The sequence below is a fragment of the Heloderma suspectum genome, chromosome 13 (genome assembly GCF_057233095.1).
Source record: "Heloderma suspectum isolate Gila_16-S chromosome 13, 16-S_ref, whole genome shotgun sequence".
Classification (NCBI taxonomy): Eukaryota; Metazoa; Chordata; class Lepidosauria; order Squamata; family Helodermatidae; genus Heloderma; species Heloderma suspectum.
Window position 1 is genome coordinate 6,232,216 of NC_139470.1, and position 27,719 is coordinate 6,259,934.

Consider the following 27,719-nt stretch of genomic DNA (forward strand, 5'->3'; position numbering starts at 1 on the left):
GTGTGTGTGTGTGTATGTGTGTGATCCTGACACCACAGTATGCAGACTAAAGGTTAAATTCAAAGTGCTCCGACACAAGCAAGATGGGATGCCTTTCCTTTTCCTCTACTGTTATTTTTAAAAACTTTTCAATAGGGGTTAAATAATGGGTGTGACATGGGAAACCGTAATCTTTAAATACAGATCACTGTCCCTTCTCTGTGCTTTATAATAGATGTCGGGTGACCTCGCCCCACCTTTGCCCCCAGGAGAGCCCGTCTGTGGGACATAAGCAGGGCCTTGCTGCCCAGGGGGTTGGAACTTCTGCGGATCACAAACCATACACTGCATCTTAGACAGCAGGGGGCACACACCGTCAGCATCTGATGTATTTAACCCAAAGTCAGAAACAACCAGTCCACATAGCACCTCTGCTTGCAGTCAACATTTTCTCTCTCGCCTGGATTCAACTGTGCTTGGGCAAACAGGTTGTCTGAAACGTTCATCACGAATGCACAAACTGTAATTTTACATGCTGCTGCTCCATCCATTCGGGGTGCGTGCAGTTGGGTGCAAAGTCACAGGCTCAGGTGCACAGCGATAAACCGTTTCCTATCTGGACAGGAAAATACAAGTGGCCAACCACAAGCAAGTGGTGATGCTACGTGAAAGAAGAATAAAGGGAGGCCATTTGGTGCTACAAAATAAAGAAAGAAAAAATCCAGTGTGATTCAGCAATTAGCCGAATCATTTTCCAGCCTGTGGTGCCATAGAAGAAAGACATCTCTCTCTACACCCCAATCCGTTTTTATAATTTGGTCTAGGAATTGTCACTTATAAAAAATCATGACGGGAGGTATACCAGGCAAATGTGCAGGTGCTTATCAACCAACTAATGTTAAAAATTCTGAAGGAGGACTTGTGAGTGACACAGAGCTCTTCTCCAGGGATTTCAAAGCAAATAATAATAATGGGGAGGGGGAAAGAATCTCACTCTCAACATTGCTAGGTTAAATATCAACAGGCATAATGCCACCTTCTGTTTTGCTAATTGTTTATTTCATTATTATTTTTTGGCTGAGCACACTATAGCCAAAGAATTCTGTGTAACCCCAAAATATGAATGCCTAACATTTTGTCTGTCACTTGGCCCTCTGAAAGAAATCATCTTCCTGTCTCTACATTTCTTATCCTGGGAGGATGCTCACCATTAAGAAGGCAGGGAAAGCGTTCAGGATCCTGGGGGTGAGGACCAGGTGTTTATCACACATCAACCACAATCCCAAGCATATGACACAAGACAGCATGGGAAAGGGGAAGGGCAGATTACACACACTCAGCAAATCCAGAATTTTTACTGGAAACATCTTGCCAATTCAGGATGGGAATGGGGATACTGGTTTCCATGAAGTTCTCCTGGTTCTGGAGAGTAACCAGGGGGCTGCTTTCTACGAGGAGCACAGGGTTACTCTGGACTGTTTCAACTAGAAGCAGATGGGGAAGAAAACAAGGAGGGGCAAAAAACAACAACAGACATGTGGCCACAGGAATTGGAACAGAGACTCACAACGGCTCTAAATGACTTTGGACACAGGAAATGAAACAAAAAGTCTAGCTAGATGTGACAGCAGTCAGGTCCACGCAGCTAGGAAGAGGGTGGCCAGTGGTGGCTTGAAGCTGAGCAGTGGGCAGGAAGAGGGTGCTGAACCACTTCCCCCTGCCAGAAAGGAGAGGGGGTTCAGAAGTCCTTTCACACCTGCTGCTCCTGGCGGGACTTATTTCTAGGCAGGGAGGCCAGCTGGGAGAAAAGTAACTGAGGGTGAGCAGTTTCAGGGGGGAGGAACTGATGGAGAAAGCTTTTAGCCTCTCTCCTTCCACCTGCGCCTTCTCCACATGAAATCACTCCCCTCCCCCTTACACCTGACCACCCAGTAATGCTACCATCACATCTAGTTAGACCATAAGGCACAGTCAGGTCCAGGCCTTCCACATCCATTGCTGCATGTGCCACCCGCCACAAAACGGGGGCATGTGGCGGTGTGGAACTTGGCTTCCTTGAGGTTGTGAGACTGAGCAGGCTCCCTTGGAAAGAATTCCGTAGTCACCAATGCACTTTACTTCCAAGTCCAAGGTACCAGGATCCCAGCTTATTTCCCTCCCACTCCCTCACATTTCTAGCCTTTGATGGTGCAGAGAAAATATGTAGTAGGCAAGTGTAAGCTGAATCCAAAGGCAGCCTTAGGAATGAATGAATGGGTCATGGTTAAGGATAAGGCAGACAAGGCACTATGGACAAGGCGCCTGAGACTTAGGGTGCAGACAGATGTCTCTAAAAATAGGAGCTGGCACAGGTTTTTCCCCTTTGATGGGACAAAACGGGCTTCCCTCCATCTTCATATTTCAAACTGACAGATGGGGCTGACCCTAACATTAGGCAGAGTGAGGCAGGCAACTGTCTCAAGTGGCAGATGCTGGTGTGTGTATGTGTGTGTGGGGGGGACATGGACAGGTCTGTGCCCCCTAAGCTACAGCCTGCTGCCCTCGGATGGATTGCAGGCGCAACTTCCATTGCTGAAGTTAAGATTGTGCATGTGGAATGGGGGGTGGCACCGTCTTATCCTTCGCTTCAGGCAGCAAACTGTCTTGGGCCAGGGCTGCTGTCAAATATACTTGGCCCCACTTTGAATGCTGAGTTACTTGTTAGCCCAGGATTAAATGTTTTATCAGCACTGCGTTAAACACAATTTTCAGGCGAGCTGGGATATAAAAGAGCAAACCCCACGGAGTATTCAAAGGAGCTATGAGAACAATGGCAATTAGCCACTGATGTGGGATAGGGTGGGAAAGCTTGATAAGGAACCCAACATGTGACTGGACCTGTCTTATCCCTTCCTTGCAAAGGGAGCTGCGCGAAATTGGGGCCAGGGCCTGGAGGCACTGCAAATGTAAACATGCAGGAAAACACAGTGAAAATGTAATTGCTTTCCCCGAAGTTATAGTTTAGTGAGGGTGCTGCTGTTAGTTCTTTCTCACCCTCCTCACAAAACAGGTTGCCTTGTTTGGAAGCCATGACTCACGTCAACCAAATTGGTTTGGAAGTGGTTTAAATGTGTAGGGAATACCTGCCTTCTCTGTGTCAGCTGGAACTACTTTCTCTGCACCTCTATGCTAACCGGGGAGAAAAGGGAGCTCTGAACTCTGCTAAAGCACCCCTCCACAAAGCCAGACCCCAAGACTTCTAGGAGGAGGATATAGGTCCACAGTAGGCTGCAAGGCCTAGCTGCCAGCCATACTCAGCCCCACACCTCTAATCTCAACTCACACACTGCTCGTGTGCCCAAGATTCTCTACTGATCTTTGTAACTGCATGATCCTCAGAGGCCGAGCCTTTGCTGAGGTGGGAAACCTGTGTCTGGGATATGCCACCTCAGACAGAAGACGCAGGCTCTCATAACCAAGGCTGGCATCAAAGGTAGGTGTGGTCAGGATCCTGCTGAACGCCCACACCCCAGCAGGGGCCCTTGGAGTTGCTCCTCCTCTTCACCATCGCAACCTGCTTGTTCACCTGCTTCTCACTCTGGCCCAGACGATACTGGTTGTGAGGAGGCGGAGCAGAAGATGCCACGGCCTGCTTGCTCCCTGGCTCTCTGCCTCTCAAGCAAGCCAGTGGCAGCACTGAGGAGGAGGAGGAGGAGGAGCAGCGGGTGACCATGGCGGGGAGAAAGGAGACTCACCGAGAGAGGGCCCGCGGAGGGTGTCTTGCCCAAGGGCGCTCACAAACCTGGAGCCGGCACAATTCATAACAGAATACTCACTTATACAAAACATTCCCTGCACTCTGAAAACTAGAGGTTGGGGAGAAGGGGAGTCCTAGCCTAGCTTTCTCTATGTGGAGGGATATTCTTTGTAGGAAGGAGCATTCAGTCATGTGTGCTCCCACCTGAATGCAGAAGTGCTACAGCCCAGACATGGGTTTACCACCTTGACAAAAACTAGGCCAGTGTTCCCCAACCTGGCGCCCTCCAGGTGTGCAGGAAAGCAGCTCTCATTGTCCCTAGACACACTGTTGGGAAATGGGCTGAACTTGGCCACCAATACCGGGCTTTTAATGGAAGCAAAGAGCGGACTTACCCAGGAGGGCTGAATTGCCATCCCCAAGAGGAAACCTCTGATAGCGTGGGACATTAAAGGGTGGCAAAATGTGGAACTTCTTTTCCAAAAGAGGTTCCAAGCGTGAGGCAGAAGGGTCTGCAGGATGGAACAGGTTGTAGACTTGCTGGCAGGCTGGTCTCAACTGGAAGACTAAGCAAAAGGTAAGGGAGGAAAAAGAGAGAGGGAGAGAGGGACAAAGAGAGAAAGATTAAATTGAGATTGGAGGACAGAGCCCTACCATCTTAGTGATGATGCCCATCCCACTGACATCACAGGCTGTCTACATTTGCTAGGCTGGATCCAAGTTTAGGCATGTGCAACTGGGCTGGTGGAAGCAGGTGTTCCTGCCTCCTCCTTCCCATGGCAGCCCACTCCAGGACTAGTGCTACACAGATAGTCGGGGTACCCTGATGAATACAGGCTTTGGTGCAGGGGCTGGGATCCCAGAAAATTGGGTAGATGCCTGTGCCCGATTTTGAGGGAACCCCCCTTCCCTCTCCGCCCCCCACCCTATAACTCAGCCCTAGAGAGGAATGAGAGCTGGACTATAAGGAAGGCTGAGCGCCGAAGAATCGATGCTTTCGAACTGTGGTGCTGGAGAAGACTCTTACGAGTCCCCTGGACTGCAAGGAGGTCAAATCAGTCCATCCTAAAGGAAATCAACCCTGAGTGCTCATTGCAAAGACAGATACTGAAGCTGAAGCTCAAATATTTTGGCCACCTAATGCGAAGAGAAAACTCTCTGGAAAAGACCCTGATGCTGGGAAAGACTGAAGGCAAAAGGAGAAGGGGACGGCAGAGGATGAGATGGCTAGATAGCATCACCGATGCAATGAATATGGACTTGAGTACGCTCCGGGAGAGAGCGCAGGACAGGAAGGCCTGGCGTGCTACGGTCCATGGGGTCACAAAGAGTCGGACACGACTGAACGACTGAACAACAACAAGAGAGGAAAAGGTACATTTGAACGTTGTGACCTCACTGCTCTAAAAATGTTCCATCTGTCTGTCTATTTTATACTTTCAGCTTGACAGATTTGCTTCTTTGCTCACCAAACCCTTTAGAAGCAGAAAGTATTTTCAAGCACCCCTCTGTCCCACACCAGAACCTACTGTCAAGAGTCGGGATGATGGTTTTTCGTAAGGCGAGGACCAGCCCCAAAGGAGATCCAAACAGGAAGAAGTCTGCGATCTCAAATTCAAATTTCCCAAGATTCCCTCCATCCGGTGCAGTGGAGCAACTAGATCTCCTTGATCCTGGGTAGTTTTTCAGAGCACTGGAATGTAAACTAGAGAGAGAAGGAAACAGACTGTGAGCAACATAGAAGAAAGCAAAGCTGCCAGACGGACAATTATGAACAGACATCATGCTGTGGCTAGCCATGCATGCAGTCCTTACAGCTTTAACACACAGAGAAGGGCTCATGAGGAAACGAGTCTGGTCGGGGGATTGTTGCTTCGGTGCTGAACTGTGGCCGTTTACACTAGCAGGAGCATACAGACGCTAGTTAAGATCTACGTTGTGCCAATGTTGTGCAGGGTGCTGTATTTAATGCTGAATCGACTGTGGAATCGTTTCTAGTAGCAAAATAGAAATTAAAGAAAGGAAGGTGCCCAGCAAAAAAGCAGCATTTCCTGGGAAATTCTGCCCCCCGACACCTTTGTGTCCCAGTCCTATCTGCCGCCATTGTTATGGAATGTATCTTTGTGTGTTGACAATGGACACCAGATCTTGCAGCTGTATTGGTCCCACAGAGTGCAATATAGGATAGGTAAAGATTATGGACTTAGTGGCCAATTAGTTTTCAGACATTTATAACCCTTTAAACTATAACCAGGTTTTAATTTTCAAGCTTAGATATTATGGAGAAAAGCTGTTTTCTTATCCCCCACCCCCACCCCACAAATCAATTTGGCGCCTGACACTTCTGACTAGAAAAGAACCGTAGCAAGCTTGAAAGTCTGCAAAACTTTCAAGAACCCAGTTGGTCCAACATGGCATTATCTTCTTTACCTATTCTATATCCCTTAAGACACGTGCAGCACTATCCTATGTATATTTAGTCAGAAGTAAGCCCCACTACGTTCAGCGTGCAGGATTGCAGCTTACGATTCTTCCTTTACATATGGCTCCCCCAAATGTTATAAATTTGTCTACATTATGGAAAGCCATGAATTATGCTTACCTATTTCTTCCTCAAAGAAGTTGTTGGGACAAGTGTTAAGGGGTTAATAAAAGAGAAAAGAAAAAGAAAACAAATAAGAGAGGAAAGAGAAATAGAAAGATCACAATGGGCAGGAAGGGAGTCTTGCATGTTTGCATGCTGCTTACCCCATCACCCCGCGTAAAACGCATATCCATAAACTCACACATTCATGCCATATATAACGTGGCATGGCCTTTAGCCATGTGATCCATTACATGTCGCTCAATGCGTCCTGCCCACCTCTTGAAGACAGAGGAGCCATTCGCCCCTTTATTTCACGTTCATACGAGTTGCAGCCAACCTTTTGGGCAAGAGTACAAGGCAAGCCCAAAGACTGAAGGGCGCCCACGTTCATAGCCAGCAGCCCCCCAAGACTTACGTGTGGTTTCTATGGAGCCAGAGAACAGAGAGCATGCTGGGAGGTCAATGGCGCGCTGGTCTGACTCTGTGCTGTAGCTAGCTACGTCTCAGGCCTTCCTGTTTGGGAACGCCACAAACCACAGCTGCCTTTGCCACTGGTGACTGAAGGTGCCCCCTTCTCCCCTATGCTTTAATACCGTGTCTTTTAAATTGTGTTCCTGGGAACCCCAGGGTGCTGTGGGTGTTGACCAGAACACTCATGATACACAAGTGATTGGCTAGCTGCAGCGGTGTGCTAGGCAGGCGCTCGATGTGGAGGGGAAACTGAAAGCATGGACGAGAGACTGAGGTCAATGTGGACCTCAATCTCTCAATGCAGACCTCAATCAACCACTGGAAGATTCTGTAGCACCGAGGAGAGCGCAGTGCTCTCTCAGTGGCAAGATCTGTCCCAATCCAAGGAGCAGGGAGCCTGTTGGAATTTGGCTGCCTGGTGACTGACCGCTGAGGCCTTGCTTTGAAAATGCGGACGTGGAGGGAGAGGGCAGGAGACGCCTGAAAAGGGCTCTAGTTGAGTGCAGTGCAGTCACCACTTGGTGGGGGGATGGGGGAGGAGAGGAGAGACCTCCACTGGCCCAGGAAAGGCCCCCCAGGCAGCTTTGGTGACGGTGTCTGGAACTAAAGGGGCTCCTGCTTGAAAAGGAGTGAATATCACTGCTCTACAGGAATTCCATGGCTAACATTCAAGGGAGCCTCCCTTCAAAGCAGAAGGAGTCTGAAAGAATGATTGCTTTAAAATAGCTCTACCTTAAGTGTCTCCGCTCAAGTCTTAGCAACGATGACAACTGACCTTTAAAAGCCTATTAGAGTTTCCACCTGGACAGGCCCAAAATCTCCTTAGGGCAGGTGGGAATTTCCCCCCTTTGTATGAGTGACATGCAGTCTCGGCTTAGTCGAGGGTGAAATTCAAAACGATCAGGAGCCCATCCACACAATGATTTACAGAGTGGCAACAGTAGTTAATAACAATGAGAGGAGATGTAATTTCGCCCCCCCTCCCCTCCAAGGCCTGGGGAACCGGGTGAAGACGTACAAGCTTGCGATATTATTTAGTGCCAGGAGGAGTAATACAAACAGCGGCAGCACGATCCGTTAAATCTTTTGAATATTACCAAGAGAATTTCCTTGCAAAATATACACAGGACTGCCTGGCAGGCAAGGAGGTGTTTTATGGGCCTAAGGCTGGAAGAATCTGCAATAAATATCCACAGGAACCACAGCTGAAGGTGTTTGTGGGTAAGGGTTCGTTTGCATATTAAGCTCTGGTTTTTAATGAGGTCTTCAAAGGGTCTGGAAAAAGTTAACATGTGAACTCAACCCTACAACCCCTTTACAGGTTTATCAGCCTTAGCACTTCCCCTGTGGGTGTCTTTGTTATAGTGCTTGCCCTCACAACAACCTTGTGATGCAGGTCACAGTTATTTGTATGTCACAGATTAGAAACTGAGCGAAAGGGCTTCTCTCCACGAAGCTTTTATTGTATGCCTGTGACTGGCCGCTCACAGAAATTTGTGGGCCCTTTACATGACATTGGCAAGCTCCAGGGCCTCTCCCATGCTTTATGACCTTTATCCCAGCTTTTCTAAGATCGGGGAAAGTGTGGCATTTTCTCTAGAAGTACGATGAAGCATTGTAACAGCTGCATGAACTTCTGTAATTGTGCTATACCACCGCGCCAACTAGTGGCTGTATAACGAAATATACAGAACTTACAGAGACACAAACCCCCTGAAAAACAGCATGCTTCAGGCCCATATAAAGAAGCTGTTCTTAATCCTGCAAAGAATCTGGAAGCAGAAGCCCCAGTAAAGCTACAGGATAAAACCCTGGTGTAGAGAAGCCCAAAGAAAATTGTCTAAGCCTGCCCAGTATTTTGGCCCCGTTCAGGACTAGCAACAGCTTCAGAGATCAGGGAATTGGCAGTGGTGTAGGGTGTAGCAGTTAAGCACCCTCTCCCTCAGCACTACTGTTCCTGTTAAATTCAGCGCCCCTGGCATATGTCCTCTTGAACTTGAAACAAAACAGTTGTGAGAACTTACAGGGAGGGAACACAGCTCAGTGGAACGGTGCATGCTTTGAATGTGGAAAACGCCAGATGCAATCCCTGGCATCTCCACTTAAAAGGACGAGGCAGCAGGTGATGGGAGAACAACTGGCTGAGTAACCTGGAGAGCCAGTCCAAGTGCGCGATCCTGGGCCAGATGGACCAGTGGTCTGACTCGGCGTAAGCCAGGGTCCTGGGTTCCTGTCTCATCATGGCTCTTCCGAGTTACATGCAGTTTAGCCCCAAGACGTGCAGCAGTGCCGCGGAGCCAGGGCTCACGGTGGCGCAGCGCCAGCACTTTGTACGAGCAGGGATGCCGACATCACCCGCCACACCACTCAGACTTCCCCGTTCCCTCTGTGCTTAGATGCAATCCTCGCAGTCACTGGGGGCAAATGAATTTTCCAAGCAACGTTATATTACTCTGTATTGTAATGTAAAATATTTTGGGGGGTATCTTAGCCTTGAATGGCCAATTTAGACCCTAAACAACTTGGGACCAGGACACCTGAGAGAGTGCCTTCTTCTTTACCAACCTGCCCAGTCACTGAGGTCATCAGAGGGCCTGCTCCTGGTGGTTCCACATGGACCTATGGCCCGGTCGGAGTCCACCAGGAAGAGAGCCTTCAGCGTAGTGGCCCCCTTCCTGTGGAATTCCCTTTCTTTGGAGGTCAGGCAGGCGCCAACGTTGTGTTGCTTTCGGCGCCTCCTGAAGACATTGTTATTTCGAGACGCTTTCCCTGAGTGACCAGCCGCGGTTTATTATGTTCAGAATCTGTTCTTTTAAATGTTTCAATTGTTTTAATTATGGGGTTTTATTCTTTTATCTTGTTGTTCACGGCTCTGAAATCTTTGCTGTGGAGCAATATATAAATACTGTAAGTAAGTAAGTAAGTAAGTAAGTAAGTAAGTGAATGAATGACCAGCTCCTGGCAGACAAAAACTCCTAGAACTGGTTTGTCGATATGGATTGACCCAGATGCCTGCAATTTTTGGACCCTCCTTGGGGACATGCCTAGGGGGGCTCCCATGATGAGTACTTGCATGCCAAAATATACCACTACACCACTGAGGCTGTGGTCACCTCTCGTTCATTTATATCCCACATCTTCAGCCCGCAAAGAAGGGCCGACGAGCACCTAGAAAAGCACTGGATCATCTTAAAACACCTTTCTTTTAAAGCCTGCTCTCGGTGCGATTCGGCAGCAGCGGTGGCAGCAGCATCCCTCACACTTGTTCCTCCTTTTGCAGACCTACCTGGAGAGGAAGGCCTGGTGCTGCTTGATGGTGTCCAGCTCGTAGGTTGACGAGTCGCTCCTCTTCCGCGGCAGCTGCTTCTTGGAGTCGTCTCCGTCGCTGCGAGGGATGTCAATGTTGCTCCGGCTGAGATGTCGGCTGGCTTCCAGGTTGGAGCCGCCCGAGCAGTAGCTGTTGTTCACAATGATTCCAGGAGACAAGAGGTCAGTGTCCTGGAATTTGAAGGGCACAAGGCCTAGGCGTCAGACCCCTGACGAAGGGCAACTGCGTCGCTGACCCTCCGCTGGAAGGCAAGCACAGAAGACCCGGCACAGCCCGACCGTGGACTCCGTGGGCTGTCCCTGCACTTGCCAGATGTCAGCGTTTGACCCCGAGCTCCTCGTGGTGTTGCAGGCTAGTGGCCCAGCCATCCTCCTCCTCCTCCTCATTATCATCATCAAAATCATTATTACCATCATTAAGAGAGGGCAGGGGTGGGCAACCTTTTTCCTGTCGAGGGCCACATTCCCTCGTGGGTAATCTCTTGTGCGGGGCGCATGTTGCCAATGCATGGGGACGAAGAGTCAACTTGGATGGGTCACCCCTTTTCTGTTTTTAGGAACATCAGAAGAGCCCTGCTGGATCAGACCCAGGGTCCATCTCGTCCAGCATTCTGTTCACACAGTGGCCAACCAGGTTCCCACGGGAAACCCACAAGCAGGACATGAGCGCAACAGCACCCTCCGGCCCATGTTCCCCAGCAACTGGTGTACACAGGCATACCACCTCTGATACTGAAGGTAGCATAAAGCCATCAGGACTAGTAGCCATTGATAGCCTTCTCGTCTGGGAATTTGTCTAATCCCCTTTTAAACCATCCAAATTGGTGGCCCTCACTACATCTTGTGGTAGCGAATTCCATAGTTTAACTCTGCGTTGTGTGACGATGACCTTCCTTTTATCTGTCCCAAATCTCCCACTTATCAGCTTCATGGGATGACCCCATTGGGTTCTAGTATTATGAGAGGGGGATAAAAATGTCTCCCTCTCCACATTCTCCACACCAGGCATCGTTTTATACCCCTCTGTTTTTCTGCCACTCCCTCTTCTCTCTCTCTCTCTCCGTCTTCCTTCCCACACAGTGGACTGCCAGGGGGTCTGAACTGATGACTTGCAGAGGGCTGCATGAAATTAGGCTGACAGCCACACATTGCCTATCCCTGATATAGTATCATCAATGTATACGGTGCTTTACAGAGTACAAGAGGACAGGTCTTTGTCCTGAGGAGCTTACAATCTAAACATCTGATGCAGGGGAAACAACAGAAGAGGGGGAAGGGGCTAAATGGGAAGAATGTGTGATCAATTGCACATACTTAGTCTTAGTTATGGGAGGGCAGTCTCCTACTGGTCCAACTAGTTGGACTACATCTCCCATCACCCCCAATCCATTGGGGAAGGCTGCAGTAGGGCATGGGTACACAGGTGTTCTGGGAGGTAGCTTTTGGTATTGGGGGCAATGACAGAAAGAGAATCTGAAGTTGTTTAAGGGAGCAGGAGGGCAGGTGAGGATGGTTAAGCTGGATGATGAGCGAAGGTCATAGGCAGCAGCACGTGAGGATATTAGAGCAGAGAGATAAGCAGGGTGGGGGGCTTTGAAGGTGTATTGGATTTGGTTTTGGAAAAATGGTGGGCAGTCAGGTGTGAATTTACCCAGAGATATGCAATATTTAATGCAGCATCCAGTGGCATACGTTTACTGATCTGCTAGAGCAGTTCGCATTTTGTATGATTTTAGAGTTGGTTCTCATAGCTGTATTCACAAGCAGCGAAGGCCACGCTTTCTGCCACTAACAGAAACTAACGGACAATGCACAGTAGTTGCTTTGCACAACTCTGCATTGTCTGTACTTTCTGAACTAGTAAGGACGCTCCTTTCTGTTCCAAGACGGAAAGGCCTTGGTGGGGGTGGGGGGGGCAGCATGGGTGAGCTTCCTGACAGCTTTCTAACTCCGTGAGACTTGCTCTATGAAATCCTGAGCAAATTGGCCTGCTACCTGTTCTCATCTGAGAGAGGGAAGGTGTGCCACCTGCTCAGATAACCAGCCCCGCAAGATGGCATCCGCCACTCCCCTGGAAATCAGAGTGACTGAACTGAGAGTTAAGGGTGTGTGTAGGCTCACTTTGCTTTTATTCTACCTGCATCCATTTTCCATTAATTCTTTTCACACAAGTGGACTTGAGTCATATCGGTATCCTCAAATCTGTTTAGTGTGTGGGTAGTGTGTAGGATAAAAATGTTGTGCAGGATCCGGGAGCAGACAAGAAGCCAAGTGTGGGAATTTAAGGAGAGGTGAATACTTTTGGTAGCAGAGCGCTTGACAGATGAGAATGGCTCAAGATGAGACAACAGAAGACCACACAGATGGAGACAGACAGACAGACAGAAGAATGCTGTAATCAAGGCAAGAGGTGGCCAGATATGAGGGTTCTCAGTGAGGGAACAGAGGTGAAGGCCTGTATTTTTGTAATGTTAAAAGGCATTGTGGGTGGAACATTTGCAAAGGACAACCTAATGATGAAGGCATTTTGTCTTCACAGTGCAGATCAGATATGCTTTGGACCTGCAGATTTATATTACAATAAGTATGGCCTTAGGCAGGGGGAAACACAATTATGTCTCTGCCTTTCTTTTGAAACAAGGACAGCCTGTTTGGTTGGTTAGGATTATTAAGATAATATAGGTGAAGCACTGTTGAAATGTGCTATATAAATCTGTACATATATAACATTATTATTCTGCAGTGAGCAGTGTGCTTCCCAGAGTGAGTGTATGTGTGTGTGTGCGCGTGTGTGTGTGTGCGCGTTTACCTGCACGCTTACAACACTCCCGCGCCGGCTACTGTTTTGGCTCTCCGACATGGTCTGATTGCTGTAGCACAGTGCGTCAAAGCCCAAGATCCCTCCTACGCAGTCCCCTACCAAACACACCTGCACAAGGAAAAGCAAAACCCACTCATGGTCCCTTCCATGGAACACCCACAGTTAAAAATCCAGAAAACAGCATAGAATTCAAGGTTTAAGTTTCATTTATGGAGGGTATGGACAGTCTAACTCTGCCTTGACTATTTTATGCCCTTCTACCGGTAACCCCGACCTTCTCAAACATGTTTTTGTTGGGCAACCACATATGTTGGTCAAAACAAGCTGAAAGCCGCATGCAAGAGCTGGAGACCAGGCCTGGGAGGGAAAGCAACATGCTTTTAAAGGTCCGACTTAGGTGACAGCAGATGCTTGAAAGAAGCAACTTGCGTGCTCTTTGCTTGTGGAGTTCTAGGGACTCTGCATTGATGCTGCTTTGGAAACAGCGTTCCCCTGTATTGAGTTCAGCTTCCCAGCATAACTTGTAAATATGTGGAGAAATGCACTGTACACATATTCATCGTGCAATTTCAGTTCTCTCTCCTCTGTGGAAGACTGACCCTTCATAAGTCATCCTGGCCTTTTTGCAATGTAAGGCAGGAGGGGGAAACCTTTCCTGTCTCTCTCTGTCTGCCATCCTCTTTATTCTCTCTCGCTCTGCCACCTTGTTTTCTCTCTCTCCTTCTTCCTCCCCACCCTGTGTGCTACTAGGGGAGCAACAGATTGCTCTTGCCAGAGGTCGAAGCTGATCATCTGCACAGGGCTTTTGAAATAAGCCCAAGGCCCATGTGCTGCCTTAGGGTTTACCCCTAAGTTGGCTCACCCCTGATGTAAAACAAAAAGGTGTAGAGTGACAGCTGCTTGGATGAGTGCTGGGGGTGGAGGGAGATGGAATATGTGGATCAGTATGATTAGGACTGCAACACTAAGTAGATTCATCAGTTAGATTAATTGATCAGAAGCCTTTTGACTGATCAAAAAGGTGCCCCTGATTAATTGGATAACAGATTTAAAAACTGTAATCATTTAATAAATAACTTGTGATAATTTACTTAGAAAAAAATACAAGTGACATGCACCATCTTAGAAAAGGCATTTCCTCTGTCTGTCTGTCTGTCTGTCTGTCTCTCACACAAGGAAATACCTCTTCTGAGATGTGGCCTGCTGCTGTATCACCTAAACAATAAAGGAACTATTTATTGTTTTATTCACATACAAACATTTGCAGATGTAATCATTTGGTTAATCTATTTTTGAAAACTCGTATGATTAATCAGCTAAGATCTATTTAACTGGGTGACAAACCTAGTGTTGATTCTTTAATAAACTTCCACAAGAAATGAAAGGGGAATGCTTCCCACCCGCTTTCCACCAACGAAGGCAGTCTGCTCACCTGGCCGCTGAAGGACGCACCTTCCTGGGACTTGATGAACTCACTGTACACCTGATTGGCTCTCAGGATCACCGTGGAGACCGCCTCTTGGTACTGTGGGGATGACGTGGCCAGCAGAGGAAGCGCTGCGAGTGGAATGTGATCCTGGCTGTTGGAAAGGCAGCCTTCGTCATAACTGTACGGGCTGAGGCTGAAGAGAGGAGGGAAAGTTAAGGGCTTTCCTTTTCTATGGCTGTGTCACAGGGCAGTGAAACTTCTGGAACATACATCTGACTGGCCAGGTTTGCGCTGCAATGCCCAGCTGCAACTGACTCTTAAGATAGGAGGGCTTGCAGACAATTTATAGCAGGGTCATGGAAGGCAAATATCATGGAACATTGTCATAACAACAACATATGGACACAGCATTAGCAGAAAAGCTAATCAAACGAATATAAGCAGCAAGAGGCAACAACGACGCTGACATCCTTGTGGAAACATGGTACTGGCTTATTACATATAGAAATAAAAGGGACAATGCTTTGAAGCCTCCTGACACCCATGGGTCACTGTGGAAAGACACCACCAAATAAATCAAGACTTCCTTATACATTACATTGATTTTCAAATGAGCTAAACTACTATAATTCCTCTCATTTTATTTAGTTTCTAAAATCTGTTATAAATGTAATGAATGTGTTTGTTACTGAAAATAAAAATATAAAAATATAAGGCTGTATAATGTTAGTCCTACCTAGAGGACAGCCATTGAAAGGCATGGGGCAAGTTAGTCATGACATTCAACGTTCGATACCCCCCCCTTTTTTAAGATAGGAGGGCTTGCAGAGGTGAAGAGCAATGAGATTGCATGCTGCACGGGATGAGAGAAAGGCTGGTGTTCCTGCTTCCCTTGCCATCACAGACATACAGACTGCAAAAGATGCTTGGTTGGTTTTTTTAGAATCAACACAAATTTACCATCTTCTCTGCACATTTACTAAAAGGCAACCGCGCTTCACAGAATCATAGAATAGTAGGGTTGGAAGTGGCCTATAAGACCGTCGAGTCCAACCCCCTGCTCAATGCAGGAATCTAAGTCAAAGCATCCCTGACAGATGGCTGTCCAGCTTCACCTTGAATGCCTCCAGTGTGGGAGAGCCCACCACCTCCCCAGGGAATTGGTTCCATTGTCGTATTGCTCTAACAGTCTCAAGTATTGCTCAAAGACTGGATGGCTTACAGAATAATTAATACGGTGCACTCTCGATGCACATAGAATAGCCCTCACAGGCGTTATGGAGAACATGTAGGCTGTGTTTTAAGACACACAGGCTTATGAGGAGGCTCTATTGCTTTCACAATGGCTTACGCTTGTATAACATGGGTGTTTGGGACTGGGAACCAATCCAAAGTCCATAGGGACAGCTCAGGAAGAGCATGGAATAGTAGGGCATGCTTCCGAAGGCTTTTACGCAATTGTCAGGTAAGAAAACCCACAGACGGGGACAAAGAATCCCAGGTTGTTGTTTCAGCTGCACCCCTCCATGCGAACAATGGCTGGAGACTGAAAATAATTTTTAAGATAGCTGCATGTGGTTTCTGAAGCAAAGGCAACACACCTACAAAACCTATTTGGCCAAAAAAGACAGCAGAGTAGAAAAGAAAAAAGAGAGAGCGAGCCTTTTGTCCAGTCTTGGTGAGGATGAGCCCACAGCGGAGTCTGACGGAAGCTCTGGCAGAGGTCCAGAGCAAACAGCAAGAGCAGGGGCTGTGTATCAATACAAAAAAATCAGGAACCAGAATTGGGAAGCAAGGATGGGCAGAGCCAGGCCCTTCAGAACCCTGGACAGGTCCTTGGGAAGAAACTACTTGTTCCAGGAAGTACTTGGTGCTAGCTGAACCCTTACACAGCTCCTGAGCCTGACTACCTCTCCTAGGCCCTGCCTGCTTGCCGGAGGGTTGGGATCCTTAAAGGAGCAGCTCTCTGGCTCGGAACATGGCGCTCTGTCCACACTCTGGCCTAGTTAGCTCAGGCTGCCTTTGGTTAGACCCCAACGCTAGTTCCAAGAGAGCAGGAGATTTAGTAACAAGGCAGAGGGGCTGGGCCTAGTGAGTGTCAGCCAGAGGCTGCACTAGCTGAATCACCTCTCTGTTATCTTTCCCCAGGTAAGCTGCCTGAGATAGTGAGCAGGCTCAGTGTGTGAGGCCCTTGTGGGTGAGGATGCTGGTCCCTCAGTAGGCTCCAGCTTGAGAGGTTTTGATTCAGATGGTCTCTGGTTGCTGAACTAAGAGTCAGTGCGAGGGACTAGATCTGGACCTTCTGTGGGTTGTACTACCGGCCCTTCTGATCCAGCTGGCCTCCCTCCCTTAGAGTCACTGTCTAAGTCACTGCGGGATCATGACACAAATCACCATAATGGCTCTTGCATGCCACCTCCAAGACCCTTTAAGCAAGCTCTTGCCTCTGTCCAGGTTAACTTGGTTGATCCACAGATCTCTCGTGTTTCTCTATGGAACTGTGCCAGGTGAACCCCAGGATAACTGGCTGGAGGCTGAAAGGGGCCCCTCGAAGCAGCAGCGTCAGGAAGGCTGGCCTGGAGGGGCCTGAGCAGTCTCCCTGCCCAATCACAAATGCAGCTACAGCCCTATAGGTGTATCTACACGACAAATGTTAACACATCCGTTTTATAGCAGCTTAACTGTCAGGGCTTCTCCCAGCGAATCCAGGCAAGGTGATGCAGATTCTGCTAGAGATCCTTAGCCACACACACACCCCGCCCCCTCAGAATCACAGTTCCCAACAGGATACCCTGGAAAGGAATGACAACTAAGCTAAGTGGAAGGCTGTAGCGTAGATCTGCCCTTCGCATCTGTAGGTGCCTGCCGGCAGAACAACCAGTGAAGCAGCATTCAGTGTGAAGTTCAGAGCCTAGAGCTGTACTAAGGATCACTCTTCTACCCACGTGTGGTCTCTCAGCAATCTGCCCTGGGGTAGTTGGGGAGGATGGGGCAAACCCAAGTGGGTCTCTGGTCACCTTTCTACTTCCATGCAAGATTTGAGAACCGCTTCCCCAGAAGAATATGGGAAACCCCCCTCTTGGTACCATTTCAGGTTTCAGTGGGGGTGGGAGGAGGATATGGAAAGCCTGGTCTTGGATATATTCAAGTTTTCTTTTAAGTCAGTCTCTCTCTCTCCTCTCACCAACCTTTGAAGAAAAGGGACTTGTGCCTTTGGTGCGCACAGGCCCATTTAACTAGTCAGTGTGCAAGAACAGTGAGTAAGCCAGAGATGCAAGTACTCCTGACGAATGATCATATGTGGTCTGGTTTGAAACACCACCACACCCTCCTTGCCTTCCCTAGATTTCACCCCTCTGTGTTCTTCCTTCCCAGTCCCTTGGTTCTGAAAACCGAGCAGTAACTCACTTGGAAACGAGTGAAAATGCTTCAGAGCAGATGGCTGGACAAGGAACTAACTTGATGGCGATACGCCCAAAGGCCGCTGGGTAATGGACCCTAATGACGGTGTCAAATGCAGTAGCGATGGTGTTGACATCCCCTTGCTTGGAGCTCTGATCACCGCTGCCCGTATCCAGGATGTTGCCTCCATGCAGAACCAAAAGCAGGACATGGATTTTGCTTGGCTGCACTAGTGGAGTGACGACCTCATCCTGAAAAGGGCGGGGGGGGGGGGAGAAACGCAATATTAGATTAATTTGGTTCCAAGGCCCAAATGTGCTTCCTGCTGCAGTTCCGGAGTAGGCAGACTTCAGGCTGGCGGGATCTACTTTGTTTTTTACCAGAACTTCAAGATCCACCAACTGGGCCCTGGTGCAAAAGATATACACCTAGAATTAAAGAGTTTGGAGCTCAGCAGTTTGTTATGAAAGGAGCTCACAATAATTCTAGACAAAAATTAATTTGTGTTTATCCCAAGCTCTCTTCACTACAGCAGTATAATCAGGGGTTGGGGAGCCTTTCTGAAGTTGCGACTGTTAAACACGTGGGAGTCAGAAACCCTTGCTGATTTACTGCAAATCACCCAGAAGATCTACCTTCTGCCCAACCCTACTGCAGAACAATAATTCTTGGATATGTACCAAGGTTCTGGGTACTTTCAGGTCATACAGTAGTATGGATATGCTGGGCCACTTTAGTGGCAAAGCATCTTGGACTTCAACACTAGAAGAATCCAGTAGCTGGAACAGTAGACGCCTGGGCACTATAAATGGTTACATTTGTGGTATGAGAGAAGACAATATATAAACAAAAGGGATAAGCTGGAACAATTACAAAAAAAATGGAGTACTTTCCTGGAACTCTTTCAACTTCTGATTGCTTTTTATGCTCTGGTTGACGCATTTGTAACTTAATTGTAGACTGTGATTCTACATCCTTATTCTCCTTATATTCAAGCATAAGTGCAGTGTAAAAGTTGACTCTCTCATGCAACATGGTTCAGTTGCTAGGGAGGAGGGTGGGGAGATAGGGCATTGACGCAGTAACCATAGTATAAAATGCCATAAAGTTTACATTAAAAACAAATTATCAGGGCCAGAGTTTTGGTTTCTCAGAGGTCAATGGCCTTAAGACTAGGGGAGGACAACTTCTCTGCAAGCGAGATTTTAAAAATCCATCATGACTCATGACAGTCACAGCTTGTGAAAGGGAGATTTTGAACTGTCTGTGTTGGCGACCAGAGGAGGAAGGCTGGCAAAAAAGAAAGCGGCTGGCAGTGCTCTGAACTTGCTGGGCTTCAGGGTCTTCCCTGATTCTACCTTGAGTCCAGCAATGCCAGTTATTGCTGGTTATTGCATCCTTTGAATTTCTTCTGAGCTTGTCAAGGGTAAAGGAAATGTTGTTTGGAAAAAGACTGCCAGTTTCTAGAGCCCTTCTGTTAAAGCAGCAGATGGCCAGTTTCTGCAAACTCAGGGGCTTCTGTACTGTGTTGCCCCTTCTCTGAGGGCCGGAATAATCTACACCACTCTTCCCCAACTCGGCGCCCCCCAGATGTGTTGGGACTACAACTCCCACCATCCCTAGCCAACATGGCCAGTAGGGTGATGGGAGTTGGAGTCCAACACATTTGGCGGGCATCTGTTTGGGGAACACTGTTCTACACACACACACACAGGTGCAAAAGCTATTTATTACGTTGGTATAACCTAGCAGCTTCAGAGATATGAAGTGCATGCCCTTGGTAGTTTATCAATGCGGAGAAGAGAGCTGAAGAATGAATACACTTCCTGATAGGTTGCCCCCTACCCATCCACCCACAAGAGGCAGGTTGCAAGTGGACCTTGGCCTTTCAAGAACACACACAAAATGGGAGCCCAGCAACATTCAAATGGAATACAAAATGGAAAGAGTCAGTTGTTTCTTTCCCTTACAAGCAAAACTGAGCAATACTTTTGATCACGCCATAGCTGGAATCTGGTAGGGTCCCCAGAGGCCAGATGAACTTGTTTCAGGAGCCAAATCTGGCCAGAGGCTTCAGCAATGCCCCTGATATCATTGCCAGGTCACAACTGGAAGTAGGCAGGCTGTGGAATGTTTGTGCTCAAAGGGACAAATATGGTTATTGCTCACGTGGAAAGTTGTTGTTTTTTTTTCCCAAATAAACCAGAGAAGGGAGTTTATTTAGATGGTGTACCTCAGTAATGCTTAGTCTTTCCACACTGGATCCAACGGTGTACTCTGCTGCTGATCCAAGACACGTATCACCTGGAAGAAGAAAGAGATTGGTCACATGAGCTGTGTTTCTCTCCTCCACCAGGCAGGAGACAACCCCGATTCTCAATATTTCATACATAAAGGGACTAGATGGCACTTGCTTTCAATCTCCAGTTTAGAAAACCCACACTGAACAGTGTCTCAAAACAGCCAAATACAGAATCATAGAATAGTAGGGTTGGAAGTGACCTATAAGACCATCTAGTCCACCCCCCTGCTCAATGCAGGAATCCAAGTCAAAGAATTCCTGACAAGTGGCTGTCCAGCCTCGCCTTGAAGGCCTCCAGTGTGGGAGAGCCCACCACCTCCCTAGCGAATGGGTTCCATTGTGTTGCTCTAACAGTCAGGATGTTTTTCCTGATGTTCAGCTGGAATCTGGCTTCCTGTAACTTGAGCCCATGATTCTGTGTCCTGCACTCTGGGATGATGGAGAAGAGATCCTGGCCTTCCTCTCTGTGACAACCTTTCAAGTACTTCAGGAGTGCTGTCCTATCTCCCCGCAGTCTTGAACAGTGTAACATGCAGAAGACATATGGATTTCAAAAGGTATTAACGCTTCTTTGGTGAAAGTGTCTTCAGCCACTCCCTAGGTAGAGAAGACTGGCTTTTACTGTGGGTCTGGGGAGGTTTACTAAAAGGGCATATCTACACTACAGCTTTAATCAGGTGGAACAGTCCTTCTGCCTGCCCAGAGAACCTGGGAAGGGAACTGTAGTCCTGAGCAGATGGGGACCTCTAACAGAGATCTCTAACAGAGAATGGCCAAATTACATGTAAGGGATCTGCCCCTGCCCCCGCCGACTTGAGATGCCAGTGCCATGGCTGGTCCGGAAGCTGCAAAGAGCTGCAGGATCTGAGAAGGAGCTGCAACCCAAAGGCCAACACAAGCCCCATAGAAATGCTGCCACTGCTTGGGCAATAGGCAAGGAAGATGGGAGCTGCAGTTGAAACAAGGCTTCTGGTAGCCATGACTCCACTCCCAGAGCAGCGGTGATGCAGTTCTGTAAGGCTGGGGAGGGGAACTCTCTAGACCCTGCCAAGGACTACTTAAGCTCATGAGGCGTGAGGTGAGAAGGACCCCTAGTGACTCTCCAGGAGAATGTGCAGGCAGAAGCAGGCAGAAGGTGACAGCAACTCTCTCTGTTCAGGAGCTGAGGCCCCAAAGAAGAACTCTATCTCAGGCTGAAGTCTAGGGGAAGTGGCATGAGATTCCCCATGCCTGCCCCCAAGAACTGACAGACAGGCAGCCACTCAGCTCAAGGGGGTTGGGGTTCACCCCAGGTGAAGAAGTGGCTGCCACATTATGATTTCCAGGATTCTTTAGGGGAAGCTTAACAGGTATAAAACTGGCATTAGTTTGTAGTGTAGATCTACCCTGTGGCAGATTTTGGGGACTCACACTGTACGTCCAACTAAGAGGACCACATTTAAGTCTTAAGTCTAAACTTTAAACTTAGGGGACTCGCAGTTTACAAACTTTAAATTTAACTTTAAACTTAAAACTTTAAAGTTTAAGCTTTACAAAGTTTAAGTTTAGAGGATTCACACTTTACAAACTTTGGGGACTCATACTTTATGTCCAACTAAGAGAACCACCATTTAAGTCTTAAGTCTAAACTTTAAGAGGATAAGTGTACAATACTCTCCGCAGTATCCCTCTCCACAAATAAAGTACCTGATACTTCTTCAGATTCAGGGGTTTCAAACTTATCCATGAGATCATTTGAACTCCATTTGGTGATTTCTTTTGGGAACACCTCTTCATTCTCAGACAGGCCCTCTTTGAAGAGAGAGGGGGCAATAATTATGTTCAGAAATACAGATGCAATATGGTGTCATAAGCTTTTTGTTAGTTCTGTGTCAGCTCCTAACAAATGGAGGCTAGCAGGGCAAACATGGAAAGCTGGTGTTCAGAAAACCCACAGCGGTTCTTGAGGCAGGGAAATCAGAGGCTTCAAAAGATAAAGCACACCAAAAAGCCTTATCGCGTCAAACAGAAGGTATTGCACAAGTGTGCTAACAGTGAGTTAAAAACCTGTATTGACATAGCAAAATCTTAACCGTGGTTAAGAGCATTCACACATCGGAGAAGAGGGGCTGGGAGAGGGAGATTGCATGCCTGCAGCCCACTCCTCACCCCTTAACCATGGTATAAAGGGATGAAGAGCAACAGTCTGCACTGACCTCCAGATTTGAAAATCACCTCCCACAGACCTTTGCAATACTGTGCTGCTGGGACGGACTGACTCAGGGTAAAAGAAGAAAAACAAATACAAGGAAATGTAGAGAAATAAGTCATGCCAAGGTCACTACCGATATCAACCAACCTGCAACAAGTGGTTGCTGGAACAGGTGGTAACTAAGAATTTAAAAAGGAACAGATTGCAGAGTTTGTTGGCATGCTCCTACCTATCAGACCAGAGCAGACCTCTGAAGGCAAAACGTAAGCCATGTCAGAGCATGTACTGCCAAAAGAATAGGTAGTGTCACCACTAAACGTTCTCCATCCAGGATGTTCAGGTTGTTTTAAAGTTACAATGTACACATGGGCTGAGCTATACCTTGCTAACTTGGGTGATCCATGTTGACCTTGACCCATGTCTTATATATTTTATATACATGCCTTCTTCCTTACCAACCTGCCCAGTCACTGAGGTCATCAGATGAGGTACTCCTGGTGGTTCCGCATGGACCTACGGCCCAGTGGGAATCCACCTGAAGTAGAGCCTTCAGTGTGGTAGCTCCCTCTCTGCGGAACTCCCTGCCTCTGGATGTCAGGCAGGCACCAACACTGTTTTGTTTTCGGTGCCTGCTGAAGACATTATTATTTCAACAACCCCTGTCTGATTGACCAGCCATGGTTTTTCTTGGTGTTCTGTTTTTAGAAAACTTTTAATACTGTGTTTCATTTCTTTTAGCTTTTATTGTTCATCACTCTGGAATCTTATATCAATGTTCGGATATATAAATCTTGCAAATATAAATAAACCCACCCACACACTCTCTTCTTGGACCAGTCCTGAAACAGACACATCTATGCCACAATCCAACAGCTGGCCTCTACTGGGGCTCTTCTGGTCATACTGCAGCTCCTTAGGCTGCATCAGGTAATGAGAAGGTACTGTGACTTTCTGGGGAGGGGAAGGTGAGGCTGCAGCGGCAGGTGGTCTCGTAAGCCCTGGAGCACAGATGACAGTCAGCCCTGTCCACAGCACTTTGGATTCTACAGAAAACAGTTTTACCTCTATAACACCTTTATACTTATTGCCACTTAAGAACATCGGAAGAGCCCTGCTGGATCAGACAAAGGTCCACCTAGTCCAGCATTCTGTTCACACAGTGGCTGCCTGGCTGCCCACAGGAAACCCACAAGCAGGACAGGAGTGCAACAGCACCCTCCCACCCATGTTCCCCAGCAACAGGTACACATAGGCATACAGCCTCTGATGCTGGAGGTAGCACATAGCCATCCAGGACTAGAAGCCACTTGAGGAAAGCCTGTGGCATGCAGAAGGTCTCAGGTCCAATCCCCTGCATCTCCGGGATCCCCTGCCTCTCCCTGTTAGGCTGGGAAAGCCTCCTGTTTGAAACCCTGGAGAGCTGCTCCAGTCAGTGTGGACACTGCTGACCTAGAGGAACCAGGGGTATGACTCAGCACAAGGCAGCTTCCCCTGCCTCTGTTGTCCTTTTAATATACCTGATATTACGTTTGTGCAGGAGAGTCGAGATGGATTCCACCCTGAGACAGGGCTATTGACCGCTTAAAGAGGCAGCTCTTCTTTTTTTAACCAATTAATCAACCAGCTAAAATACAGATTAAAGGTAAAGGTGTCCCCAGCCAGCCGTGTCCGACTCTAGGGTGCGGCGCTCATCCCCGTTTCTAAGCCGGAGAGCCAGCGCTGTCCGAAGACGCTCCCGTGGCCATGTGGCCGCAATGACTGAACACCGAGGCGCACGGAGCGCTGTTACCTTCCCCGCCGAGGCGGCGCCTATTTACCTACTTGCAATTTCTTGCTTTGAACAGCTAGGTTGGCAGGAGCTGGGACTGAAGACGGGCGCTCACTCCGTCACGCGGCACTCGGGTCTCGAACTGCTGTCCTGCCGACCTTCCGGTCTGCAGTTCAGCGTCTTAACCGCTAAGCCACCGCGGCCCAAAAATACAGATTACATCATCTCAAAATAGGAACAATAGTTTAAGATCACTGTTTCTCTGCGATGAATACCAGAGACAAATCACTAAACAGTCAAGAGTAGCGTCTCAGTCAAGAGATGACAATGCTTGCCTAAATCACTGCCATTGGCACTGACCACCCTTCTCACAGCTCTGATGAACAATACATATTTTAAATCTGCAATTAATTAACGGATCATACCGATTAATCCAATAAAGCTTTCCGCCCACTGCCTGATGCACTTGCGGAACGCATGAGAGAAAGTGTGTACTGTCAAATCTGTGAGGAGCAACAAGGGGTGAATTTAAATTCCGAGCTTGTTCTTGCAACTTAATCTAAATATTGAACCCATTTGCTTGGGAGGCTTAATTACAGGTCTCTGCTGCTTTCTACGATCACTTAACGGGTGGTTCCTCTTCCTATTATTTGCATTTTTTATGACACAGGTATTTGATATTAATAAATTAGCGTGTCAGACTTTGCCAGCGAATGAGAACATGAGGGAAGGCTTGCAAGATTAAAAAAATAAATCTAGATCCAGTTCTCATTGTGACGTGCTACAGCAATCCACGTACCTCTAATAAGAAAAGACAGGTTGTGGCTCTAATGTATTATCTGTTGCAGGCCCTCTTTCTTCCAGGGAGCTCAGAGCAGTGTAGTTCGAGTATCAATGGGGTCTATTACAAAGGTACAATCAACTTCTGCCCCTGCTTAGTTTCAGAAACAGACCTACATTAAGATGCCTTTGGACCATTTCCTGATCACTAGCCTCTCTCCTGTGAGTTTGGGGGAGCACTATATCCTTCAGACACAAGTTTAGAGGCTCAGAGCCAGCCCAATATATTTTGCTGCCTGACGCTGAGCAGCAACTGACACCCCACCCTCCCCAAGTCAAGATCCGTAGTACCCAAAGCCAGTCAAGATATTTTGGCACACAGGGCAGAAATCGCACAAGCAGTGCTCCCCAACCCTAGCAGTAAATATATATTTTTAAAAAGACTAACAATTTGCTGCCCTTTCATGACAGCTAAAGTCTGCTGCTTTAGGCAGAAGCCTCACTCTGCCTAACAGTAGAGCCGGCCTTGCAATGGCTGAAATATCCCTGATACTAGGGCTTACATGGCATCCAATCCTCGCCATGCCAGTCCAAATCCACTTATATGGCTTCTGGTCTGCCATTGTGAAGGTACAGCCAGCTTGTTTGAGAAACTGTGCCATCCTAGAGGTTGAGCACTGGAAAAATAAGGAATCACTACTTCTCAGTGGTATCAAAGAATGCAGAGGCTCACTCTCATGGACAACCCGATGCAGGCATTTCATGTACCTTATGGTGCGACACAAAATGAATACTTTATTGAGTGCTGGTTCCCATTCATACCATATGCAAACAGGAACTCAGCCATGCAACGTTCTGCTCAGTCGCACGCCACATCCTGGCAGGATGTGATCTCTGTGTAATGTTCAAGAACAACCTATTAGGCAGCCTTCCCACACCTGGTGCCATCCAGATCAGCCCCAGCCAGCATGGCCAATGATCAGGAGTGCTGGGAACTGTCATCCAAAACATCTGGAGGGCACCAGGTTGAGGAAGGCTGATCTCATACCAGTGGAGACTGGTGGCTCCAATTTCAGTGGGGCTGTGCATCCATTTTGGGTGCCAGTCAGAACCCTAAAGGAGCTACGCAAGGTGCTGATCTCTCTCCCCAAACTAGGTTCCTAATGCTTATACTTACATGTATGATTCTCTTTTTAGATTGATTTTTCTAGCAAAGGGTATTGTCGTAGTTGTTATTATTCAGTCTGTTTGAAGGCGCATTGTTTTTCCCCCCGAATGTGTAACTCTGAAATGCTGAATAAAAATGCAGAGGTGTTTTTTTTTAAGATAAAGGCAAACCTGGGCCATCCCAGGTCCAAAAGGCCCTTGTCTTGTCCTGAGACAGTCTGTAGACTCCCAGAGGTGCCGCACATGCAGTCCCACAATGCCCGTGGGAATGTATGAAGTTGACCAGCCCTCAGGGGAGGAGGCTACGTTTATAAGAGAATGCTGTCCCAACGCATCCTGTGTTTCCATAGTGGCAGCTTAAGACAAATCCCCCTACCACATTTACAACAAACAATCACTCAAGTCTTATTCACCTGTCCAATATACTTCGTGTCCAAGGACATATTTCTCTCCCTCCTCCCGCACAACCCCGGAGAAATACCTTAAAACCTGGGGTCAGGAGCATGAATTTGTGAACCAAAGCCAACAAACAAAGAGGACAAACCCAAACCACAGAAGGACAAATACAGTCAGGGCCAGAAATATCGGAACAAGGTTAACTGTTTTGGCAGTTGGCCTCTGCACACCACCACATTGGAGTTGAAAGGAAACACGCCCAGATGGGAGCGAAGTCAGGACTTTCAGCTGTAATTCAAGGGGTTTGACAAAAGTGGGGCGCTAACCATTCAGGAAGAACAGCCAGTGGCATACACATACACCCATCGTTGGTGGCTCATAAGTAATGGAACAAACCAACATCATTTCAAACTTAAGGGTCGCCTTTAATACCTGGATGAAAATCCTTGGCAGTCAATGACTGCCTGAAGTCTGGAACCCATGGACATGACCAAATGCTGAGTTTCCTCCCTCGAGATGCTTTGCCAGGCCTTTACTGCAGCGGCCTTCAGCTGCTGCTTGTTTGTGGGTCTTTCTGCCTTCAGTCTTGTCTTCAGTAAGTGAGAAGTATGCTCTATTGGGTTGAGATCAGGTGACTGACTTGGCCACTGAAGAACATCCCACTCCTTTGCCTTGAGAAACTCTTGGGTAGTTTTGGGTCATTATCCATCCGCAATATGAAGCGGCGTCCTATCAGTTTGGCAGCATTCGGCTGAATCTGAGCAGAAAGTATAGCCCTATACACTTCAGAATTCGTCCTGCTGCTTTTATCAGCAGTCAGGTCATCATTAAACACCAGTGACCCGGTTCCATTGGCAGCCATACATGCCCATGCCATCACACTGCCTTCACCATGTTTGACAGATGATGTGGTATGCTTTGGATCGTGAGCTGTTCCTTTCCTTCTACATACTTTTCTCTTCCCATCATTCTGGTACAAGTTAATCTTGGTTTCATCAGTCCAAAGAATTTATTCCAGAACTGGGCAGGCCTTTTTAGGTGTTTGCTGGCAAAGGCTAATCTGGCCTTTCGGTTCTTGAGCGTTACCAGTGGTTTGCACCTTGTTGTGAAGCCTCTGTATTTACATTCATAAAGCCGTCTCCTGACTGTAGATGTTGACAATGACATGCCCACCTCCTCAAGAGCGTTCTTGACCTGGCTAGAAGTTGCGAAAGGGTTCCTCTTCTCCATGAGCAGCATTCTGCAGTCATCCACTTTAGTTGTCTTCCGTGATCTTCCAGGCCTTTTGCTGTTGCTGAGCTTGCCAGTTAATTCCTTCTTTTTCAGGATGTTCCAAACTGTTGTATTGGCCGCTCCCACTGTT

The 27,719-nt window shown here is 47.7% G+C and overlaps 1 protein-coding gene across 2 annotated transcripts in view; it reads right to left on the reverse strand.

Moving 5' to 3' along the window:
* Nucleotides 1-27,719, reverse strand: part of PITPNM2 (phosphatidylinositol transfer protein membrane associated 2) — a 221,909-nt gene that overhangs the window by 25,734 nt on the left and 168,456 nt on the right. For both annotated transcript variants that reach the window (XM_084820036.1, XM_084820035.1), the window contains 9 exons: nucleotides 21,741-21,845; nucleotides 19,986-20,056; nucleotides 17,759-18,003; nucleotides 14,354-14,543; nucleotides 12,910-13,029; nucleotides 10,060-10,271; nucleotides 5,245-5,420; nucleotides 4,111-4,281; nucleotides 1,314-1,463 (listed from right to left, as the gene is read on the reverse strand). In XM_084820036.1, the coding sequence (XP_084676162.1) occupies nucleotides 1,314-1,463; nucleotides 4,111-4,281; nucleotides 5,245-5,420; nucleotides 10,060-10,271; nucleotides 12,910-13,029; nucleotides 14,354-14,543; nucleotides 17,759-18,003; nucleotides 19,986-20,056; nucleotides 21,741-21,845 (1,440 nt within the window). The remainder of the gene's footprint in view (nucleotides 1-1,313; nucleotides 1,464-4,110; nucleotides 4,282-5,244; nucleotides 5,421-10,059; nucleotides 10,272-12,909; nucleotides 13,030-14,353; nucleotides 14,544-17,758; nucleotides 18,004-19,985; nucleotides 20,057-21,740; nucleotides 21,846-27,719) is intronic.